This window comes from Apaloderma vittatum, unplaced genomic scaffold (genome assembly GCF_000703405.1).
Source record: "Apaloderma vittatum isolate BGI_N311 unplaced genomic scaffold, ASM70340v1 scaffold13180, whole genome shotgun sequence".
Taxonomy (NCBI): Eukaryota; Metazoa; Chordata; class Aves; order Trogoniformes; family Trogonidae; genus Apaloderma; species Apaloderma vittatum.
This window is the reverse complement of record NW_009695087.1, coordinates 23,846-44,964: the sequence shown is the minus strand read 5'-3', so window position 1 is coordinate 44,964 and position 21,119 is coordinate 23,846. Positions and strand designations below refer to the sequence as shown.

Sequence of the window (21,119 nt, the reverse complement as noted above, 5' to 3'; positions counted from 1 at the left end):
GTGAATGTTGTGGTTGTGTGTGTAAAATTTTACTTTATACACACACAAGTGCCTGGGGTTTAGCTGCATTCTTTTTTTTTTTTCCCTGGACCAGAATCTTGTTCCAGAGCCCGTCTGAGGATCCCTCGAAGGAAACCTTTAGGATCCTCACGGAGCACATTGAAAACGTCTAGAAAGGTTTTTAGTTACCTTTATTAAAAGATGCCTGTTGATGGATTCATTTACATTGGCTGAAAGACATCAGAAAAATTGTTAGGTAGGCTCTGCTAAAGTTTTATTCTTGTGTACCGGTGGCTTGATGCGTACAAAGCAGAACTACTGGAGAAAGGTGAAATTTGGAAGCTTGGCAGCCTTACAGTGCATGGCTGGTGTATATCGGGCTTGAGTTACTAGGAGGACAATCCGATGACGGCCAAGAGAGGGGACTGTTCTATCAACAGCTTGTGGGGGGGAAATGATAGAGCCTTTCTCATCTAAAATACCAGTTCAAGTCCCTCCCTTTATAGAAAACGATTTTGCAGTCGTCTTCCTGCTGTGGTGAGGTTGTTACTCACCAGTAACTCCTGCTTCCCTGGCGGAGCTGCGTCTTTTGGGACAAACAAGATGTGATTCCAGTAGGTTCTGCATTCACGAATGCTTCCAGCAAACTCCTACTCGCTGATTAGAGAAACTGGCAATATGTACTACGCGGGGAAAAGGGGCGGAGGAGAGGAAAAGTCAAACCACTGTTCATCCTGTTCACCAGCTGACCAAAACATCATGGACACCTGATTGTGAAATATAGATTAATCAGCATGTGAATGGGTTACCAGAGGTGAACTCAAGGTTGGCCTAATTGTAAAAATGTGTACATATTATATAGTAGAATTTAAATTTCTCTGTAGAGCATTTTTTCTTTCATTGGGCTGTGACTTCCAAAGAAAAAGAAGATATTCTCTACGTTTTAATTCTGACTGAGCTCACCATGACTTCAGGACACTTTGCAAAATAAATTGTGAATGTTTTAGTGTATGCTGTCACCAACAGCTGGAATAATCAAAGGTGTACATTTTTGTAGCTCTCTGCAAAATGGATCACTGGCATGAAATTCTGGTTGTATCTTTCATGAGAATTATAAAGCTTTGAAGAATGAAGTGTTTTTCCAGACTTACAAGTTTGCATCACCTATACTAACACTTACAGGATGTTTTCCTTCTACAGATGGGTGTAGCAGTAGATGCTAAAAATAGAGAGGCCACATCCTGCATCTCAGCTGGTCACAGAAACCATTACAAGCTATTATTTCTGTTCCAAAAATCCACAAAGTACTCTCAGCATAACTGCTTGAATACCACTAGGATGAATACTCAAAGAAATATGTATTTTCATAATGGCTGAGATGTTTTAACTTTTAGTAAATGCTGTGGGAAGTAAAACCCATACATTTGACTGGCTGCAAAACCAACCACAAATAACAAGAATGGGAAATACTTGAGAATACTTTTTTGAAGACTTCCATGCTGGTCTGTCTAGACAAATTGACTGGAAGTATTTATTACCATCCCTTTATGGAAGATAAAACAAGCTTCGGGTGAGAGTCCTGTCAGTTTTAGTCAGCTCTCTAGCGCCCTCTAAGCAAGAAATAATGTATTTAAATACTGTTTATTTTTTGCTATTTATACACGCAGTCGATTTTTGAAGTATAATTGATATCATCCCGATATCATCCTTGTCACTACATTAAGAAGATAAAAAATATAAGCTTTGCTGTAAAATTGTGCAGTTAAGTTTCATTGGCCCAAAGTGCAATCTTATTCGTTATCATAATAAAACTTACTATTAGAGTAGTCTCAGTGGGGAGACCACTCTGTCAGTGGTTACATTCACAGGTGAAAGTATCTAACAGTTTCCTCCGCCAAAGCAAGCTGTGCAGCTTTTAGGAACCTGTATGGGATGAGCCCAGAAGGTAAACGCAGGCAGAAATCTCTTTTCCTCCACAGTTCCACGTGTGGGCCTGTTTTCTGGACAGCCTACACACAATTCCTGAGTGTGCTGCGCTGTGAGGCTTTTGCTGCTGCACATCTGGGAAGAAATTTAGAAGAGGAAACTGGTTTGGGTCAAGAAGCCCAGGGATATTGTTTCTGTTGGAGGCTGAGGATTCGTTGTTGGCTACAAAACAAATACCTCTTCCTTTAAGGCAGATTTTAAAAAAGATAATATGTGAAAACAATGTTGCTATGTTAGTTCATGTGAAAAGTTTAGGACATACATTGCATATCTTGAGCAATTAGATGGGATCTTCTCAGGCAACCTAGAACATCTGTTCAGGATGCCCCCATAGTGGCAGTGTAGTAGCGAGGATGTCATGGTATTTTTTTTTTTAGTATATCTGTATTACACATTTGCCCAGCCTGAGGTCTAGTATGCTGTTGCTTTTGCCAAAGCCTGTGTGTCCTTTGGCTTTATGTTCCCAGCATTGTCATTCCTGGTACAGTTCTGCTTTCCATGACAGGATTTCCTGGAAGAGTATCAAAGCCTTCTTAGCTCTGATCATTTGTTTGGCAGTGAACTGGCTGCCAAAGCACCCGCTTACTCCATCAGACTTCAGTCACCCGGCATGCAATGTGTCTTCTCTGTCTCTGTAATTGGGAGCTTGACAAACACAGCTTTTTGCGAGGGAAAGACGTCTCCGTGCTATGAGCAAACATAACTGGAGCAGGAAAATCAAATAAAGCAGAGAGTGGTTCAGGTTTCCAAATTTATTCCCATTTTCTAATCTTGACCAAGCATTTACCTTGTGATCTTTTTTGCCACCACAAATTATCATTTTGAAGTGACTTTGTAAATATAATCTAACTTCATTAAATGACAGACAAACCCAAGGAATTTAAGTGGAAAATGTTCCTTATTTGGGAAAGTCACAAAAGTAATCATGATTCTTTTCTGGAGCAGTGAACACGTTTTGTGTGTGTCCCTGAACATCCTTGATTCAGCCTCCTTAGCCTGAACCTAAGGATATTTCCATGCAGGATTCATGTGGGACCGACAGGATTCCTGCACATGGCTCTGTTTCGGCACAGCTGCTTCCTTTTATTTCCTGTGTGTCTCAGTGCGGTATCTTGAACTGTGCTGGGGATCACTGCTGCAAGCAGGCACATATAGCTTCTCCTCACTGGAACATTCAATCTCAGAAGCCAAATGGAGAGACAGAGGGGCAAACCCCCAAGCTCATGGATGCAACATAAAACAAAGAGCCAGATTCTGCTGAAAAAAATGTTGTTTTCTTGACAAAATTCTCTAAAGTCTCTGCCTCAAAGCCTGTGTTTCTGAAATGAAAGGTTCTGCAGAAAGCAGATGATTACAGAAAGTCTACGTGAGGCACACGTGGGTCACGTGAGAGGCAGAGCTTGTGCAGGTGATGCTAGTCATCTGCCTGGGAGGTGGCTGTAAGACACTGGGTGCATCAGGTCCAGGACATTGTTCCTGCGCTGCCTCAGGGACAAGCGAGCAAGATTTCTCCAAAACAGAGGCCCTTCTTAATGGTTCTGTGGAAAGCCAGGGACCAGGGTTTTTCCTGGGATTTCCTGACAGGGTTTTTCCTGGGATGTTTGTTGATGATGCACAATGTACAAAGCCTCACCATTCTGCTGGTCCGTACTCCACTGCTAAGCCATAATCACTTTCCCCCTTATTACCATCTGAGGACAAAGGCTGCTGAGATGTGTACAGGTTGCCTCACAAAATCGAAATGCAGCAAGTGAAATAAGGATAGGAGCTATCTGAAAGTGATTGGTGCTGACTGCCTACTAAAATGGACCACAGGTGGAGAACAAACAGCAAGGCTGATTAAAGAGGAATAGTTAGTCTAGAGACTGGATAATACCTCCTGTGGAAGCTGCTGTCCTTTTAGGTGTGTGACAAAGGGCTCCCTTAGTGAGCAAGCTGCTTCTGTGCTATTGTGGTAGTAGCATGGACATTAGATTGCCCCAATGAAGAACTGAACAGTTCAACTGAAAAAGAAACTAGACTCCTAAGAGTTTTTCATTAACAGTTTTGCTGCTCCCCAAACCAGGCTTGGTATGACCCACGAGTTAGTTTCAGAAACTTTTATCCCTTTCCTCTACTGCTGTTTCATTATTTTTAAAGCACAATGCTACCCTCATTTGCAAAATAATGTCTACCTTATAATGGGTTTTGTTCATATGTACAAAATCCAGTAAAAAAAGTTGAACACGATATACACACTGGGAAATATAATCCTGGAATATGTGTCAATAACGTGATTGTTCTGTAAAATAATCCTGCCCACATTTCCCTTCAGAGATCTCTTCCTCTTTAAGCGAGTTGTGTCCTCACTGGAGATGTTGACTGCATCTGTCGGAGTCTCATTCTCTTCACAGCGGTCTGAGAAAGGAGTCAGGTCCATGTCCATATCTGTGTCGTGATAGCAGCCGTCAAAAGCCATTGCTTGCACTGCATCAATACTATACATTCCTGAAGCCTGGCAACAAAAAATAGTTATTCTGCATCTGGCAGGAGCCATTTTATTAAGTGTTAAAAAATAAAATGGAAAATAAAGAAAGCTTTCTTTTTTATGTTGTTCCCTCTGTGGAGAACATATGGAGAACAGGGCTACCTCACAGTATTGCTGTCTGTGGGCCCTGCTCCCTTGGGCAGGACATGAGCAAAGAAGAGGATATATGCAATAAAACACACTTGTCTGACTGATTATTGCCAACTTCTGGCCGGCAATATGTGCTCCAGCCTCTGAGACAGAAAAATCAGACTCAACCTCTCCTGTAGGTCTGCACTGCTGGGAAATGACTTCAAACATTTCCATGAGTAGTGTTTTGGTGGGATTATCAAATTGTGAGCAACATACGTACCCTTTTGGTGTTTTTGCCATTGTTACACTCCAGCAAATGAGTTTATGTGTGAGGATATTCTTGAAGCAAAAGTTTTACTTGAGTGCTTCATAGAAATCAAATGTTTAACTTGTGAACATTTCTACTTCAGGCACACTTTTCTAAAAATGACCCTTGTCATTCATCTGGTCTTGGACCAAAAAAGGCATCATTAAACTCATCTTCCTAATTGAAAATAGTGAAGCAGGAGAAGGAGAAATGGACTCTGCCTCACAGGAAACAGGAAGGAATATTACATGAGCGATTTCTGGGTTTTATTCCAGAGAGAGGAAAAAAAAACCTTCATTCCGCTCTCAAATACCCATCGATGAAGGTATCTTCCTTTGCGGAGGAAAAAAGGGGAAAAGAATAAATCAGAAAGTGTACTCTCTAACCTATCCCACAGGAAAATGAAGGGAGAGAAGGAACAGACCTTCTCAAGATCTCAGAGAGGATGCTGCATTTCCTCCCTCCCGCCGAGTATAGAAAAGAGATACAGAGTGGATTCCCAAAGATGGTTACTCCACCGTTACCACAGTGGTGTATTAGGATTACTCTGTGGCTTCCGTGATGCTTTCTGAAGGCAACAAAACACAAAGGATTGTACCTTGCCCCTTTTTTTGAGTTGCTTTCTCTCTTCAATTGTGGTGAGATAGTTCACTGCTGCATATTCGATGACAGACAGGAAGACAAAAAGGAAGCTGATCCATAAATACACATCCACAGCCTTTATGTAAGACACTTGAGGCATTGAGGCACTTACTCCTGTCATGATGGTTGACATTGTCAGCACTGTAGTTATACCTGCCGAAGAAAAAGGGGAGGTTATCATAATACTGGCCAGCTGGTTCCATTTAGCTCATCACTGTTGCTTGGACAGCACAGCTTTGTGAGGGCATGTGATTGACACTGCCTTTAACTTCATTGCACAGGCTCTGAAAAGTGGAGTGAACCATGAAGGACTTATCACATACAATACAGAAACCAGTAAATCATCTCCCTGCTCAGTGCACGCAGTTAGAGCTGCGGCACACCAGGTTTGAACTGTGGGGATGCCACAGGTGATTCAGTGGCATAAGGAACACATTTTTGTGACAGCTTTAGGCACTGCTACAGAGAAGTCAAAGCAGGTTTGTGGTCTTCCCTCACTTCTCAGAGCCAGGGTCTCCACTACACACTTTCTTGTCCCGGCAAATCACCAATTTCCTTCCCAACTTCTTTTCAAATTGTACTTCCTGAGAACATATATCAGCATGTATGTCTCTATCATAACTCCATGGCCCTCTAAAAACACTCCAGCATAAAAATACTATATCCATTGAAACAAATACTTGTTTACTTCAGTGTGTCCAGAATTTCACCCTCGTCTTTTCAGTCTCTCCTCTTTTATGCAACTATTAATTTCATTCTGTTTTACTCTATCTCAGAAAAAAGAACAACCACCAATACCCAGCTCAGGCCCTGCTTTTAAAGAAAGAAATGTAACCCTGGAAGTGAAGACATATCAGTAACATCTTTGAGACAGCACTAGCTGATAGCACTTTCACCTGAGTCTCAGTGTAGCCCTTCTGCAGTTTTATGGTAGTTCAAATCCACGGGAACATACAAGAATGACTTAAAACACTTCCATGAGTAGTTTTTTTGGTGAGACTACCAAATCATAAGCAACATATGCACCCTTTTGGTGTTTTCTCCCTTGTGGTATTCCAGAAAATTAGTTGATGTGCAGGGATATTCCTAAGCAAAGGTTTTAAGTGAGTGCTTCGTAGAAAACAAATGTTTAACTTGTGAATGTTTCTGCTTCAGGCACACTTTTTCCATCTCCTCTCTGCAAGTTCATTAGGTTGAAGGATGGAGTTTAAAATATACCATATACGAGGAAATCAGTTTATTTAAAATATGTATACTCTAGACTAGGGAGCTAAGCTTTTTAAACTGTGTTATTAACATTGTCTATAAATTATGTAGGCTTATGCTAATGCAATTTGTGTTATTCATAGAACTCCTGATGCACAGCCTTGTGCAGAAATCCATGTATATATATATATGTATTAAGGCAATAATCAGAAAAAACAACATTACAAATCAGGTAGTCAGTATTAAAACTTTAAAGATTAAGTTACATTTCTTATAAATAAGAGGAACTGGTAGATGCATTAATAAAAGTAGCTAGGACATACCATGTTTTGGTTTTAGATTGACAAATAGATTTATATCTCATGTATTAATAGCTTTAAACTGATACAATAGAAAGGACTCCAAGGTAGCTACAGTCGATTTTTTCTAGATTGATACAGCTATAGACAGTAATTGCAGGCTCCCTCAGTACCTGCCAGTTTGTTTCTTAAATAAAGACCCTCAGATTTCCACTTGTCTAAGATACATGCCACCATACAGTTGGCTTCTTGGACTAGCATCAGTGAGAAGAAAGAACAGGAGCATCTTTACCAGTTCTTAAACCAACATTTGCAGGACTCAGGTTACATTATATCTTTACAAATTTTCATCAGATCTTCAGAGAGATGCCAATCTTTGAAGAAAAATGTACTCATTCCAAGGCCATCAGCATTAAATTCCCAGACTTGAAGTGGCATCAACTGATTGATCACTGAGGAAAACAATAATGTTATAGAAAAATCACTGAAATTAGTATTTTTCTCCTGACCTGTGGTGTTCAGAACTCTGAGAGAGCAGAAAGACACCCGGCTTACTCTTCAGCTTCCACAAAAGCCTATGTGCCTGCACAGTTAAGGCATCAGAGCAAACATTTTGAAGGTGTCTAACAAAGAAAGGCTTTGCTACATAGGGCAAGTCGGGAAACTGGTTCCAGGCTGGTAGGAAGGTACCAAATGTTTCTAGAGAGAAAGCAGAGCTGCAAAGCTTTTAGATAGATTTTTTCTATGCCTATTAAGTATTTCTGATGAACCATGGATTTGGGAAGTGATCCAACTACCTGTTACTACCTTTTACTTCCTGTTACTTTGCTAGGAAGGGAGGAGGGAAAAATCAACCCAATCTTTGCAAAAAAAAAAAAAAGGAATGAATCCTGGTTTTCTGTGATGTGTGAGCTCTTTTCTGATATATGCCAGTCTGAACAAACATCCCATTTCCAAATACAGAGCTTGACTAAAGGAGTTTGTGGTAATGACAACAGTGGCCATAATAGTGTAATACAAGCAATTACCTGACATACTTGCTCATGTTCTGTGTAAATAAGAAGCTAAGGTAACTTTAAGACCTCTCCCCTACCCATTCTATACCTCCCCAAAGAATATACATTAAAGGTTTACCTAGTGATACCCTGGCAGGAACAGCTCTTCTGTCAATCCAAAACGAAACCCAAGACAGCATCACCATCAGCATGGCTGGGAAGTAGGATTGCAGCAGAAAAAAGAAAATATGTCTCCGGAGTGCAAAGTTTATAAAAAGTCGATTGTACCAACCTGTTGAAGAAAGAAAGAGGAACAGATTTGAGGAGAAGAGAAGAGAGAGTTGTTATTTGTGAGCTCTGTTCACTGGCCCCCGGCTTCCAGCAGGCATGGTGTATCCACATCAGTAATAGTAAATGCCTAAGAAATATTGCCACCACCTTGGTTTTATACAGTGCTTTACAAACTGTCCATCATATCTCATTAAAATACTGCTACCTTGGGAGTGAAGCATCACAAATGCCTGAATAAAATACTATCTTATAACTGAGGTTACGAAATTGAAAAAAAAAAAGGTAAATAGGCCTCAAGTGAAACTGCTGAGAGAATACAGACAGAATATACTTGTCCAGTCCAGCTAGGACAGTGAAGCCAACACTCTCCCAAAAAGTAGCCTGCTTTCTCTCACCCTACAAATATCCAGCGACAAGCAGCACTTTTCCTATGGTGAGACAAGTGTGCTCACCCAGCCTTGACTTTAGAGCAAAGGATGCCATCTAGTGAATTTTGGGCCATGCTGTGTCTATGCAGCAAAGCATGTGTACTATACATACCTCCTGTGATAGGAGGGAAATCTCTTTATGTTTAAGTGAAAAGAAGAAAAAGCAGCTGGCTGTGCTGCATCTGCCAGTCCAGTATAAATGGGGACATCAATGAGCCTGTGTTGGAGAAGTAATGCCATCACAAAGAGTGACTTTATAAAAAAGAGTATCTCAACAATAACCCCATCTAATACTAAACACTCTCTGTGTGTTTTCAGCTGTGGGGAAGATTATTAGTTTTAAAAAGTCTTATCTCAAAAATGGATTAACAGTGTTGCTCCTCTGGAGGCCAGGTAACTCCAAAAGCCTAAATGCTATGCATGTGTAGTTCACTGAGACCCACAGCAAAGGCTATGCAGAACCTCAAATGCAGAAAGCTGGTTTCTGAGCAGCATTTTTGTCCATTTTTTGCCCAAGACTCTTCAGGGAGATGGATCCTATTAGAGTTGTGCTAACTGTTCCCCTCTACGACTTAGTTCAGGGAGGAGGTTCTCTGTGTAACCATTTTCTTCCAAAAAGAAGCAAAATAAAAATACAAGAGAAAGTGGAACCTCCTGACTGAAACAAAAGCTCAAAGCCAAAGAAAAGTATATGCCTACAAAGGGCAGTGTTATAACTAACTGATAGAGTACACGCATCATTCGGGTACTTCCCAGTGGTCCATACAACTTTAAAAGAGTCTTTCTGTTCACATTTACCCTGCTGAGTAAGCACATCATCAAAACAACTGTGTGCAAGTGTTAAGCAGCTGTCTTTGTGAAGTCAAAGGTGCTGTGAAGGTGCTGTAAAGCCCTGGGTACAGGGGTGATATGAGGTTGCATTGTTGTGCACAAGGTCACATTTGCTTGCCTAAGTGTTTTTTGATGAGAATAGCAAGGCAGAAAGAAGCCAGCTGAGTTTCCAGAAACTGGTTTCAACATGCAGTGATAGAAGTTCGGTGGAAAACATCCCAGTCTCCTTCTTGGAACAAGGAGAAATTTGACGTAGCTCTCAGCAAGGCACAGTTATGATAGTAAAGTATCACTCGGCCTTGTCTCATGTGACAGACGCTCTCGAAAGCTGGAGCTCTGTTCTTAGCTCATACACGGGCAAGAGATAAGGATGAGGAATGTGATCAAGCTGTGAATTCCTCACTGCTTAGGCTACATCATAATTTAAATTTCTGCATTCAATATCAGCCACTGCAAACTTGAATTCCTCTTTTTAAATGCAAAAAGAATCTATCCTGTAAATAAAAATCAGTAAATTAATCTATTTGCTGCGCTCCTGTATGTCTTAAGGGCTTTTTTCCAAAGTGTTATGGAATAATTTCTATTTCAGTAATCTGCCTTGATATAAAGGGCAATATCCACACTGAAATTAATTGACTCAGACTGGAAAGTAAAGTAGCAAGCATACTGTTTTATCTACTTATAAAGGTATGGATGGACTACTTACATAGAGAAGTACTTAAAAATTTATAATTGTGTGTACAAATACAAAGAAAATAAAACCCACCTTGCATGAAATTAAGACTATAACAAACTCCTAAAGCCTTGTGTAGTTTGCCAGAAAGTATAGTTCAAGATCTACATGGAGAAATAAAAACCTCTCTGGAGCAGATACCTGTATTTAAACAATATAGGACTGACATAAAGGGATTTTTTTTCCTGCAACTTTATATATAAATATGGAACATTAAGCAAACTGTGAATTAGACCTCAATAGGCTATAAGCACTCTCATGCGGAAATCTTACAGTTAGTAGGCTTTCAATGGCATTTTACAGCTCCAGAAATGAGATTTTAGACAGTAAAACAGACTGGGGTTCCTCTTGTTTGCTTTCTAGTACTTGACCCTTTAGGGTTTGCATTTTCAAGCTTTTTTATATAACCAGGACACAAAGATACCTGCAAACCAAATACTCCCACACGGCTTTCAGGGAAGCACTATGATTTTGCAAGAGCTCACAACAGCATATATTTGATTGTTGTGTATTTTTTTCAGCTTCTGATTGTTAGATGTCAATGTTATAAGCATTATGGCCACCACTTTTAATATGAAGGAAGTGTTACATTGGTAATACGAAGAGAAACAAGGACCTGTAACTTTAACTGAGATCACTCCACAGTGTCATTTATTAGCAATGAATTTGAATGTGAAAGGCATTATGCATGATAGTGTCCTGTGCTTCTCCCTTCTAAGGACAGGGGCTTACTATACCGGTACTGCTGTAAAAAGCTAGTCCACTGGAAGCACTGAATTCTTCAATGAAAAACTGGGAGAGAGAGATATGCTCATCTGTGCTCAGAGAGTTGTTTCCGTGTTTCCAGTATAACATCAGATCATCTTCATTGTACGCATCTACAAGAAAGTAAATACTAAATCACCTCTTCTGCTGGGATAAAGCTTTTGTTTTCTTTTCTTAGGGATAGGAGACCACTCAAACAACTGGAGAAACCCCAAAGAACCATTTTTTTCACATCAATTTGCCAGTTAATTGATGTGGAAAACTTTGCAAAGATCATCTTCTGTCTTGTTCCCAGTCCTGCGGCCTACCAGCAGCTTATGTGACAGATGGGTGATATGGGCATGCTCCGGGTCACAGGCACATAGGATTGAAGCTTTGGAGCTGCCACTCTGAGCAGACTGCCTGAAGGCTTGGGATTTGTTCTCTTTTCCAAGGCTAAACAACAAAACAGTTTTACTCATAATCCAAGTAAGAATATATTTTGAAATGTCAACAGGCTCTGCAAAACAGAATTACATTTTGTTGAGCTCTACAGCTCACTACAGACAACTGAGTCAGGGGTGAGAAAGCAGAGACTTCACGGTAACGCAAGTATTCACTTTCATTTTTCCATGAAGTCAAATATTGACATCTTATTTTATGTTAACTTGCACTTCTTTTCTCAAAAGAAAAAATGTGATTTTTGAGAGAGGAAACATTTTTAGATTTAGGCCTTAGAATACCAACTCAGTCAAAGCAAAGCAGAGTGCATCATGTTTTTTTCTGTCTTCCCAAAGCTCACTGAGTTCTGCAAAGATCCCAAACTGGCCGCAGTTTAATATGCACAGGTTGAAGGGTTCAGGTCACACATCAAAATAAGTGAAAAAGGTGTTATAAACAAGATGGAGTTCTGGTAAATTGTACTCATGAAGAACAGGTATGAGTTAAACTTACAGCTTTCCAGTTCTAAAGAACAGTTCTGAGTGTCCAGAGGAAACCTACTGAAATCCATGAAACACATAGCAGAAACTGTTATTCTGCAGAAAGGAAAAGAAAAACAGAAATTAAATTAAGAATTTCACACTTTCTCAGGGCTGTGCAGACATCTTAGTGAGATTCCCAACCAATCTGTTGTTTAGAAACCTAATGATTGAGGTTTTCTACTTCTTTTAGAGACCTCTAAAATTGCTTCAAGATAGTGAAATAAAACTAAAACAGTGAGAGAACATATATTTTTTAAACATAAATAGTCTTTCTTATTAAGTACATTACCTTTGATTTTTAACCCTTTACTGGCCTCATACTTCATTAGACTTTCACACATTTTGCTTTGTAGAGGTACATATATGAAGATTAACAAGGGGAATTCACATGTTCTGAATGAAATCTCATAGATTGAAGTAGATAACATTACGGATTAGAGCAAATATTATTCCAAGTGATATTTTCCCAGACAGAATGTTTATAACACTTAATTGCATGATAAGAAAGCTGCAATTTCTGGAAGCCTACTCTCTTCTTCAGCACCATGGAAATACTCTAAAAAGCTTGAAGAAACCTAAGTAAAGGATCAGTGGAAGAAAATGTTGAGGGAGGAGGGAAATACTATTTTAGCAAAATGTCCTGGATTTTGTTCTTCTTTGCTTCAGTAAAATCGTAGATGCTAAGCACTGAAGGAAAACTATAAAATAGGTTGATTTCTTGCATGTAAGTAAGTATGTGGAATATGGTCTACCTACTCCATGTAAAACTGGCAATACAAAAAGGGTGTTGTAACAAATATCTGATTCTTCAGGATAATGCACATTACCACCATTCAGGCTAGAAACACATTTGTTTCACCTTAAGCATTTTAAAATTTTCATTCACCAGCCTTTAGGTTCCACTTCCCCTGCATCTCAGTTTGGCCCCTCACTACAAGAGGGACACTGAGGTGCTGGAGAGAGTAGAGAGGTGGGCTACCAAGCTGGTAAAGGATTTGGAGTATGTGTTGTATGAGGAGAGGCTGAGGGATCTGGGGCTGTTTAGCCTGGAGAAAACAAGACTGAGGGGAGACCTTATCGCTTTCTACAACTACTTGAAAGGAGGTTGTAGCCAGGTGGGTGTTATTGGTCTGTTCTCCATAGTGGTGAGTAATAGGACACGGGGAAATGGCCTTAGGCTGCACCAGGGGAGGTTCAGGTTGGATGTTAGGAAGAATGTTTTTACTGAAAGGGCTGTCAGGCATTGGAACAGGCTGCTCCGTGAGGTGGTTGAGTCACCATCCCTGGAGGTGTTTAGGAGGTGGGTTGATGTTGTGCTGAGGGACATGGTTTAGTGGTGTTGATAGGGCTAGGACAAAAGTTGGACTCATTGGTCTCGAAGGTCTCTTCCAAATGAAACTGTTCTATGATTCTAAGATTCTATGGTTCTATGATAAGAACGGATAGAGAAGGAAAGGAATAGGAGAGGACACTTGCTCTTCGTGCTTGTGTCCAGGAAGTAATCCACAGATTTGACAGGAACTTTGGGGCTTTGCAATTCACTGGCACAGAAAGGTGAGGCTGGCTGCAAGCTCACCTATCAGAGCAAGGAGGACTCACCCAGGACACAGCATCTGGTAATGCAGGGTTAGGGAGAGAGAGCCATGGGAGCAGAGAGAACAAGAGCAAGGAAGAAAAGTAGAACACCAGCTTGCAAATGTTATGCAGGACACAGTGCAAGGGGTCCCATCACAAAAGGGATTCCAAGCAATAAGCAAATATAGGAAATTGATTCACACTGCATCTGTTGCTCAGCTCTGCTTCCTCCTTTTTCTTCCCTCCCATCTCACTTTTTCCTTTCTCCCCATTTCTATCCTTCCTATCACATCCTCTTTTTGGTTTGTAACTATTTATGCACAATTTCTTGCTGTTAATCTTGATGACTACCTCTCCAGCAAGCTGACAGAATGTGTTTGCCCATCTTATGTCTCTTTGCCACTCTTCCTTCTCCCAGCTGAATGCATGTCTTACCCCTCACATGGAGAGCCACTGTAGTCTTAGTGCAGTAGTGTAGTTCCTCTGATCCCTCTCTCTCTCTCATGAAGCATGGAAATGAATATAGCAATAAAATTTATACTTCACCTCATTGTTTCTTACTGGTCACTGTGATTCTCAAACACACACTATAGTTTCTGCCACTCCTTCCTCCTCAGGATGAGGACTCCTCATGAACTTCTCCAACGTGAGTCCTTACCACAGGCTGCAGTTCTTCATGAACTGCTCCAGCTTGGGTCCCTTCCGTGGTGTGCAGTCCTTCAGGAACAAACTGCTTCAGTATGGGTCCCCCGATGGGGTCACAAGTCCTGCCAGCAAACCTCCTCTCTCCACAGGGCCACAAGTCCTGCCAGAAGCCTGCTCCAGCATGGGCTTCCCCTGGGGTCACAGCCTCCTTCAAGCATCCAACTGTTCTGGTCTGGGGTCCTCCATGGGCTGCAGGTGGACATCTGCTCTACCATTAACTTCCACGGGCTGCAGAGGAACAGCCTGCCTCACCATGGTCTTTACCATGGGCTGCAGGGGAATCTCTGCTCCGGCGCCTGGAGCACTTTCTCCCCCTCCTTCTTCACTGACCTGGGTGCCTGCAGGGTTGTTTCTCTCACATATTCTCATTCCTTTCTCCAGCTGCAAGTTGCTGTTGTGCAGGTTTTTTTCCCCCTTCTTAAATAAGTTATCACAGAGGCGCTACCACTGTCACTGATGGGCTCAGCCTTGGCCGGCAGTGGGTCCATCTTGGAGCCGGTGGCATTGGCTCTGTTGGACATGGAGGAAGCTTCTAGGAGCTTCTCAGAGAAGCCACCCCTATAGCCCCCTCCCGCTACCAAAACCTTGTATGCAAACCCAATATGCAAGGGTGAAAACAGGTCAGACAGTTTTAAAAGACTCAGGGGAAAAAAAATCCACATTTGTTCTTTGCTAATAATTTTGGGCTTTACTATACTCAACAGGAAAACTACTGCAATATTGCCAAAACCACTGGCAAAAATATAAGCCTTGATAAACTTCAATGCTATTTACAACAGATTGAAAATCTGTCATTATCCTGTGACAGGAAACAGTATGTGAATGATAGAAAAATATGTTATCTATATGTTATCAGTCCTAACTTTATTTTCCCACTGCTACACCAGTGGGTCACCAGTCCCTTAATCTGATGCCAGGGGATTAATGCCAATCCAGTATTAGAATCCTAACTGCAAGTACTTCCAGTAATTTCTCAGTGCACAGACTATCAGTCCACAATTGCGATCATGTATTTTCTTATTAACAGGTGTTGGTCTTACCGCAGACTGAAGAGTACGTTGCCATCAGGGTATACTCGAAGCATGACGTTTTCCACAGTTGTATCATGGATGAAAGATCTCTTGGAGTGTACAAAAAATACATCAGGTACCCAGATCTTTTTTATCAGTCTTCCATCAAAAGTCATACTTTTGTTTTTGTTACTACGAAATGAAAGTCTCTCATCCTTCCAATAATGTCTGAGATATAAAGTCATTGTGAAGTCCTTTGTTTAATTAAAAATAAAAGAAAACAATGCTTGTTTTATTCACATACAATAGAAAAAGGTACAAAATAATCAACTCATGTAGAGGACAAGTTTCTTCTCTGGACATTATCTGGAGGATCCTCAATGAGAGGAATCAAAGGCCATTCAATGGGTTTAAATATAGATTAGAAGATTAGAACTACCTCTGAGATACTGGCTGCTTTTCTTGTCACTGGTGCCTGAGTCTGAGGTTCATACTTTATCTATACATAAATTTCACAGATGTCAATAGTCTTCTGGATTGTTGATAAACTTTAAAATCAACCAAAGGCAAATGAAAAGTGGTTTCCTTTGGAAATCCTTGCTAGCTTTTCCCAGAATTGACTGTGGTTCTTTTACAATGGGATTAATTCAAGTTCTTCATGAGCATTAGATCAGTTTGTAAAATCTATTAATCTGGAGTTTTGTAATTTTGTAAAAATATTGCACAGGGGGTTTAGATTAGTACATTCATGAATGAAGTGCATCATAAAGAAATAGTATGATTAATTTCATAAAAGTAAACACATTTTACAAGAATTACATTTTTTAAAATAGGAAAGATTTTTACAAATATATCATCTTATTTAGAGAAATAACATGACTGCAAATATACACATAGAAAGTGATAGGATGCTGCAAACCCAGTCTGAGCTTCTGCACAGCCTGAGTGCTCTGTGCTCACCTATATAAATTTTACATTATTAGACAGACATGACTTATCTCACTAGAACAATTACTTCTGATAAGAATACTTGGAAGATACTTAGGCCATCCCCTGTAATACAAGTTTTTTATTTGGGTAGGTTTGCAAAGGAATGCGGAGATTTGTACTGACAGATAACATTGCAAACTCAACACCTACAACTAGAGCTACACTCACTGTGAAAAGATATTAAAAATTGTATTTCTTTGCAACGTTAGTGTTACTTGCTATTCCAGGATGGAGCAACTTGGCACTACTGTCTGGGTGGCATAATTAGTGACAATTTCAGCTGAGGAATGAACAATCTGCATTCCAGTGCTACAGGTCCTTGATCGCAGTGGGGGCATCTCCTTCCTAGGACCATTCCTGAAACTGACTTTTCTGTTTGCATTTGTTATGCCCACAGCTCCACCCATGCCAGAAATGATGGGAATATTCAGATCTGCATAAGCAAAGGACACAAAACTTCATCATGTAATGTGCAGAGCACTAAGAACCCATGTGGACAGGGCTTACTGAATGGTTGGCATTTTCAGATCAGAGCACTAAAACTCTGATCTCTTCCTCTTGCCCAGGGAGAAATTTAACGTGTACTCTTCTGTAACATTTAATATCTTAAATGGGAATGACCTGCATGCTTCAAGGCAAGGTTGTGCTTTTAAGGGTTTGCTTTCTTTAACTGTATTATTCTACGTCATCCATCTGGATATTTCTGAAACCCTGAATTTTGGCTGAAATTCTTTATTGCAGTTCCACTAACCCACTTACCATGTCAACTTCAGATATGCTGTCAATGCTTTCTACCTGCACATCAATGCCCACAGGTATTGGCGACCCTTCAATGTAACAAAATGAAAGAGTTATTAGGAGTATAAACCCATACCTTTAAAGAGAAGACTGTGTATTAGCAACATACAGAGAGGACACCATCCCAGCATTTACTATGGTCTGTCCACCTTAGCAGACTGCATGAGAAAGCCCATGGTAACAAAGTAAAACCTAATGGTAACCAGTTGTAAAAATAAGTACAAAATCTTATTTTTTTTGCAGCCAGACTAATTGTTATTAGCATTGCATTTTGGACAGAAGTGACAGTTTCCTTATGGTGCCAAAGGTAATGAACTGCTTGGAGTGCTGTTTAGAATTGTCATAAGGAAAAGCTGAGTAAATATATCAAACACATCAGAGACTGTAAAGCTTTCTTGCCAGTTCCAATGCTTATTCCCACACTTATAAACAAAATGTCTACTATGCCTGCTAATTATCTTTAGTTACTTAGTAATTTAAAGTCTGGCATAGATATTTGTGCAAAAGAATTGCTTGCTCACTACCTCACAAGGGAAAAGTTGTACATGTGCTAAGCATGTTCTGTGATGGAGTATTGTGTATTACTGGGTATATATTTTATTATCAAGTACAATACATACCACACTGCCCTAACTGACTTTATTTTATACACTACCCCACTATTTCATGCCACTGAAAAAGGCTGTTCATTGTGTTATATAATAGTATCTAAATGGATAAATTATAAAAACCTATTTCCATTTTTACAATAAAGTGACTAAGAATCAATGAAAAATTACAGCAAAATATGAATTATTTCAAATCTCTACAGTACACAGTATCTAGACGGAAGGATCTAGTTCTATACAGGTTATGTACCTGTGTAATTTTCAGCAAACAAGTTATTTCACTAGAGCTAATCACTTCCTTACAGAGGAGGGAGAGAAGAAAGATATGTGCATATATGAGTATACACCCACTCCCCTGAAGAACAGTCTGCATTTGGCATGAAAATCGATGGTAATTATTGTAACTACATTTGTTAAAAATAGTCAGTTAAAATACTTTTAAAATAACCCAGTACAAAACATGAGTACAAGGATGTCCGAACAGCAGAAGACAGCAACAGCTTTTTAACTTGTCTGTTTTTCTTGTCTTTTCCTTTTATCAGTGTCAAGCCAAAATAGTCCAGAAATACCACTCTCCTGATAACCAGCCACAATACTGTGTCTCTTTTTGGAATTATTCTTAAAATAGCAGCCCTCGAGGATTACACAGCTGCCTCGAGTTCTTACCAGTAGAGATCTTGAACTATTTTTGAGGTATTTTAAAATCTGTCTCTCTAATCTCTTGACTTGACCTGTATTTTTTTAACAGAGGCTTTGACCCTGCACAGAACAGATAAGGATGCATTGTGCATGGGAAAGTAACCTAAAATGTCTTCAGAGTTACCAGGGCACACAGGACCATGTTTCAGTACTGACAAGACCTATGCTGTCTGGCTCAGAAATCATGTCTCTCTCTGAGAGGAATGCATTGAGCAGTCTGCTTCCCAAAGCTCAAGACGATGTTCAGGACTCTAGACAGCAAAGTTCAATTAATTCTTTTATTAGTTAAATATTAAACAGCATTTGGGAAAAGGCTGCATCTTTGGGAGAATATAGACAGCAGGAGACATCTGCCCTAGAGGTTGACACACAAGGCTACCAATGTATATATCCAGCCAGGCTTCTTCACAGAAACCAGTATTAATTTTTATGCCTCTCTCAAAACAGTTTGCATCACTTCTTGTTTGTTTTCACCACATCACACAATTAGTTTACTTGTAGTGAATATCAGCTTGTATCAAGTAGTGGTACAAAAATGCCTGGTTGTAATCTGAAGGGAGTGAATTTCTCGGTATTCTACTGAAATCTAAACTATCTTGTAAATTAAAGACAGGTTTAGCCTAAGCAGAAGTCATCATGGTATTTACACACGACGTGAACATCATTCACAAATGGCATTCACCCATGATTTAAATGCAAACACCTCAGAAAGATGAGGTGCTGTCTATCAAGTGTCTCATTTGTATGATGAAGCAGCAGAAGCCCACATTGCAGAGCTGACACCTGAGTAAGCTGTGCACCAGGCGGGCTGTGTCAAGGAGCAGGCTAGCTATAGAAGCACAGCACTCCAGCCCAGAAGCAGGATCAGTACGAAAGCTGACTAATATGCAAACAGCACTGAAGATGTAAATCTGGCGTTGGCCCTTTAAAGTCCACGCAGTATAACAGGCATACTCTAGATTCGGGTGGCTTGTGACTTGGAAATGCCTGTTGGTTACCAGGGTTGCTCAGAGTGCCTGGAAATAGGCAGATGAACTGTGTATTACCTAACCACCCTGAAGATTCAGCTTCTTGATATTGTAGGCATGTCCAAACTCTTCCCTGGAGATATGGCAGAAGCACATGGTAGGATATACTGGAAGTGCTCATATCTGGGTGTACATTTGATCTTAACTGCTATTACTAAAACTTTGGAGGATGATTCCCTTGACTAGCACGTTCAAAGCAGTGGGTTTAGTCCTATTTATGTCGATTTATGTGCGTGGAAAGGGAGGAGAGGGTAACAACTTGCTGCATAAAACTATGGCTTTACCAGTATCTGAGTCAAGGTCAAATCTAAAGCAAATAAAGTTAAATGTCTACCATCAAAATTCTTCAAATAGGCAAGGAGCTATGCACAAATCATACCACAAAATAGGATGACTGGCTTTCTAAGCCATTTATCATGTATAGTGAAGAAATATTTTTTCTTAGCTCCAAGTGTGATGATGGCAGTCCTAATATTTTCTTGGGATTTGCAAAATTTACAATTTCCTATCCCAACAAGCACTATTCCAGTGTGGGCACAATTTCAGTCAATAATTCACCTCCTCTGGGCAGATATAAAGAAACAGATCACAGAGGTAGAAATTAGTGGCAGCTTATGATTACAAATCCATGGGCCCTGACGGAGTGCATCCACGTGTGCTGAGAGAGTTGGCTGATGTTGGGGCTGAGCTGCTCTCTGTCATCTTTGAAAAATCATGGGGAAAGGGAGAGGTGCCTGAGGACTGGAAAAAAGCCAATATCCCTCCAGTCTTCAAAAAGGGCAAGAAGGAGGGCCCTGGCAACTACACCTCACCTCCATCCGTCAGCCTCACCTCCATCTCTGGGAAGGTGATGGAGCGGCTCATTCTGAAGGCCATCTCTAATCAGTTGGAAGAAAAGAAAGTTATCAGGAGTAGTCAGCATGGATTTACCAAGGGGAAACCTTGCCTGACTAATCTGATATCCTTCTATGAGGACATGACCAAATGGGTAGATGAAGGGAGACTGGTGGATGTCAAATACCTTGATCTCAGTAAAGCTTTCGATACTGTTCCCTGTAACATCGTCATAGGTAAACTCAAGAAACGTGGAATAGATGATTGGACCATGAGGTTGATTGCAAACTGGCTCAGCAACAGAGTTCAGAGGATTGTGATCAGCGACACAGAGTCAAGTTGGAGGCCTGTGGCCAGTGGTGTTCCCCAGGGATCAGTGCTGGGTCCAGTTTTGTTCAATATCTTCATCAGCGACTTGGATGAGGGGATAGAGTGCACCCTCAGCAAGTTGACTGATGATACGAAATGGAGAGGGGTGGCTGACACACCTGAAGGTTGTGGTGCCATCCAACGAGATCTGGACAGGCTGGAGAGCCGGGCAAAGGGGAACCTCATGAAGTTCCATAAGGACACGTGTAGAGTCCTGCATCTGGGAGAAATAACACCAGGCACCAGAACAGATTAGGGTACGTCCTGCTGGAAAGCAGCCCCGTGGAGAAAGACCTCGGAGTCCTAGTGGACAGTAAGTTGCCCATGGGACAGCAAGGTGCCCTTGTGGCCAAGAGGACCAATGGGATCCTGGGGTGCATTGAGAAAAGTGTGTCCAGCAGGTCTAGGGAGGTTCTCCTCCCCCTCTGCTCTGCCCTGGTGAGACCACACCTGGAATAG

At 40.7% G+C, this 21,119-nt stretch overlaps 1 protein-coding gene across 1 annotated transcript in view; it reads right to left on the bottom strand.

Moving 5' to 3' along the window:
• Window positions 1-4,177: 4,177 nt before the first annotated feature.
• GABRR3 (gamma-aminobutyric acid (GABA) A receptor, rho 3) overlaps window positions 4,178-21,119 on the bottom strand; it is a 31,996-nt gene continuing 15,054 nt past the window's right edge. The window contains exons 3-9 of the mRNA XM_009869944.1: window positions 17,084-17,151; window positions 15,365-15,588; window positions 12,016-12,098; window positions 11,055-11,195; window positions 8,174-8,326; window positions 5,491-5,687; window positions 4,178-4,480 (exon numbers count right to left, since the gene is read on the bottom strand). Of these exons, the coding sequence (XP_009868246.1) occupies window positions 4,178-4,480; window positions 5,491-5,687; window positions 8,174-8,326; window positions 11,055-11,195; window positions 12,016-12,098; window positions 15,365-15,588; window positions 17,084-17,151 (1,169 nt within the window). The remainder of the gene's footprint in view (window positions 4,481-5,490; window positions 5,688-8,173; window positions 8,327-11,054; window positions 11,196-12,015; window positions 12,099-15,364; window positions 15,589-17,083; window positions 17,152-21,119) is intronic.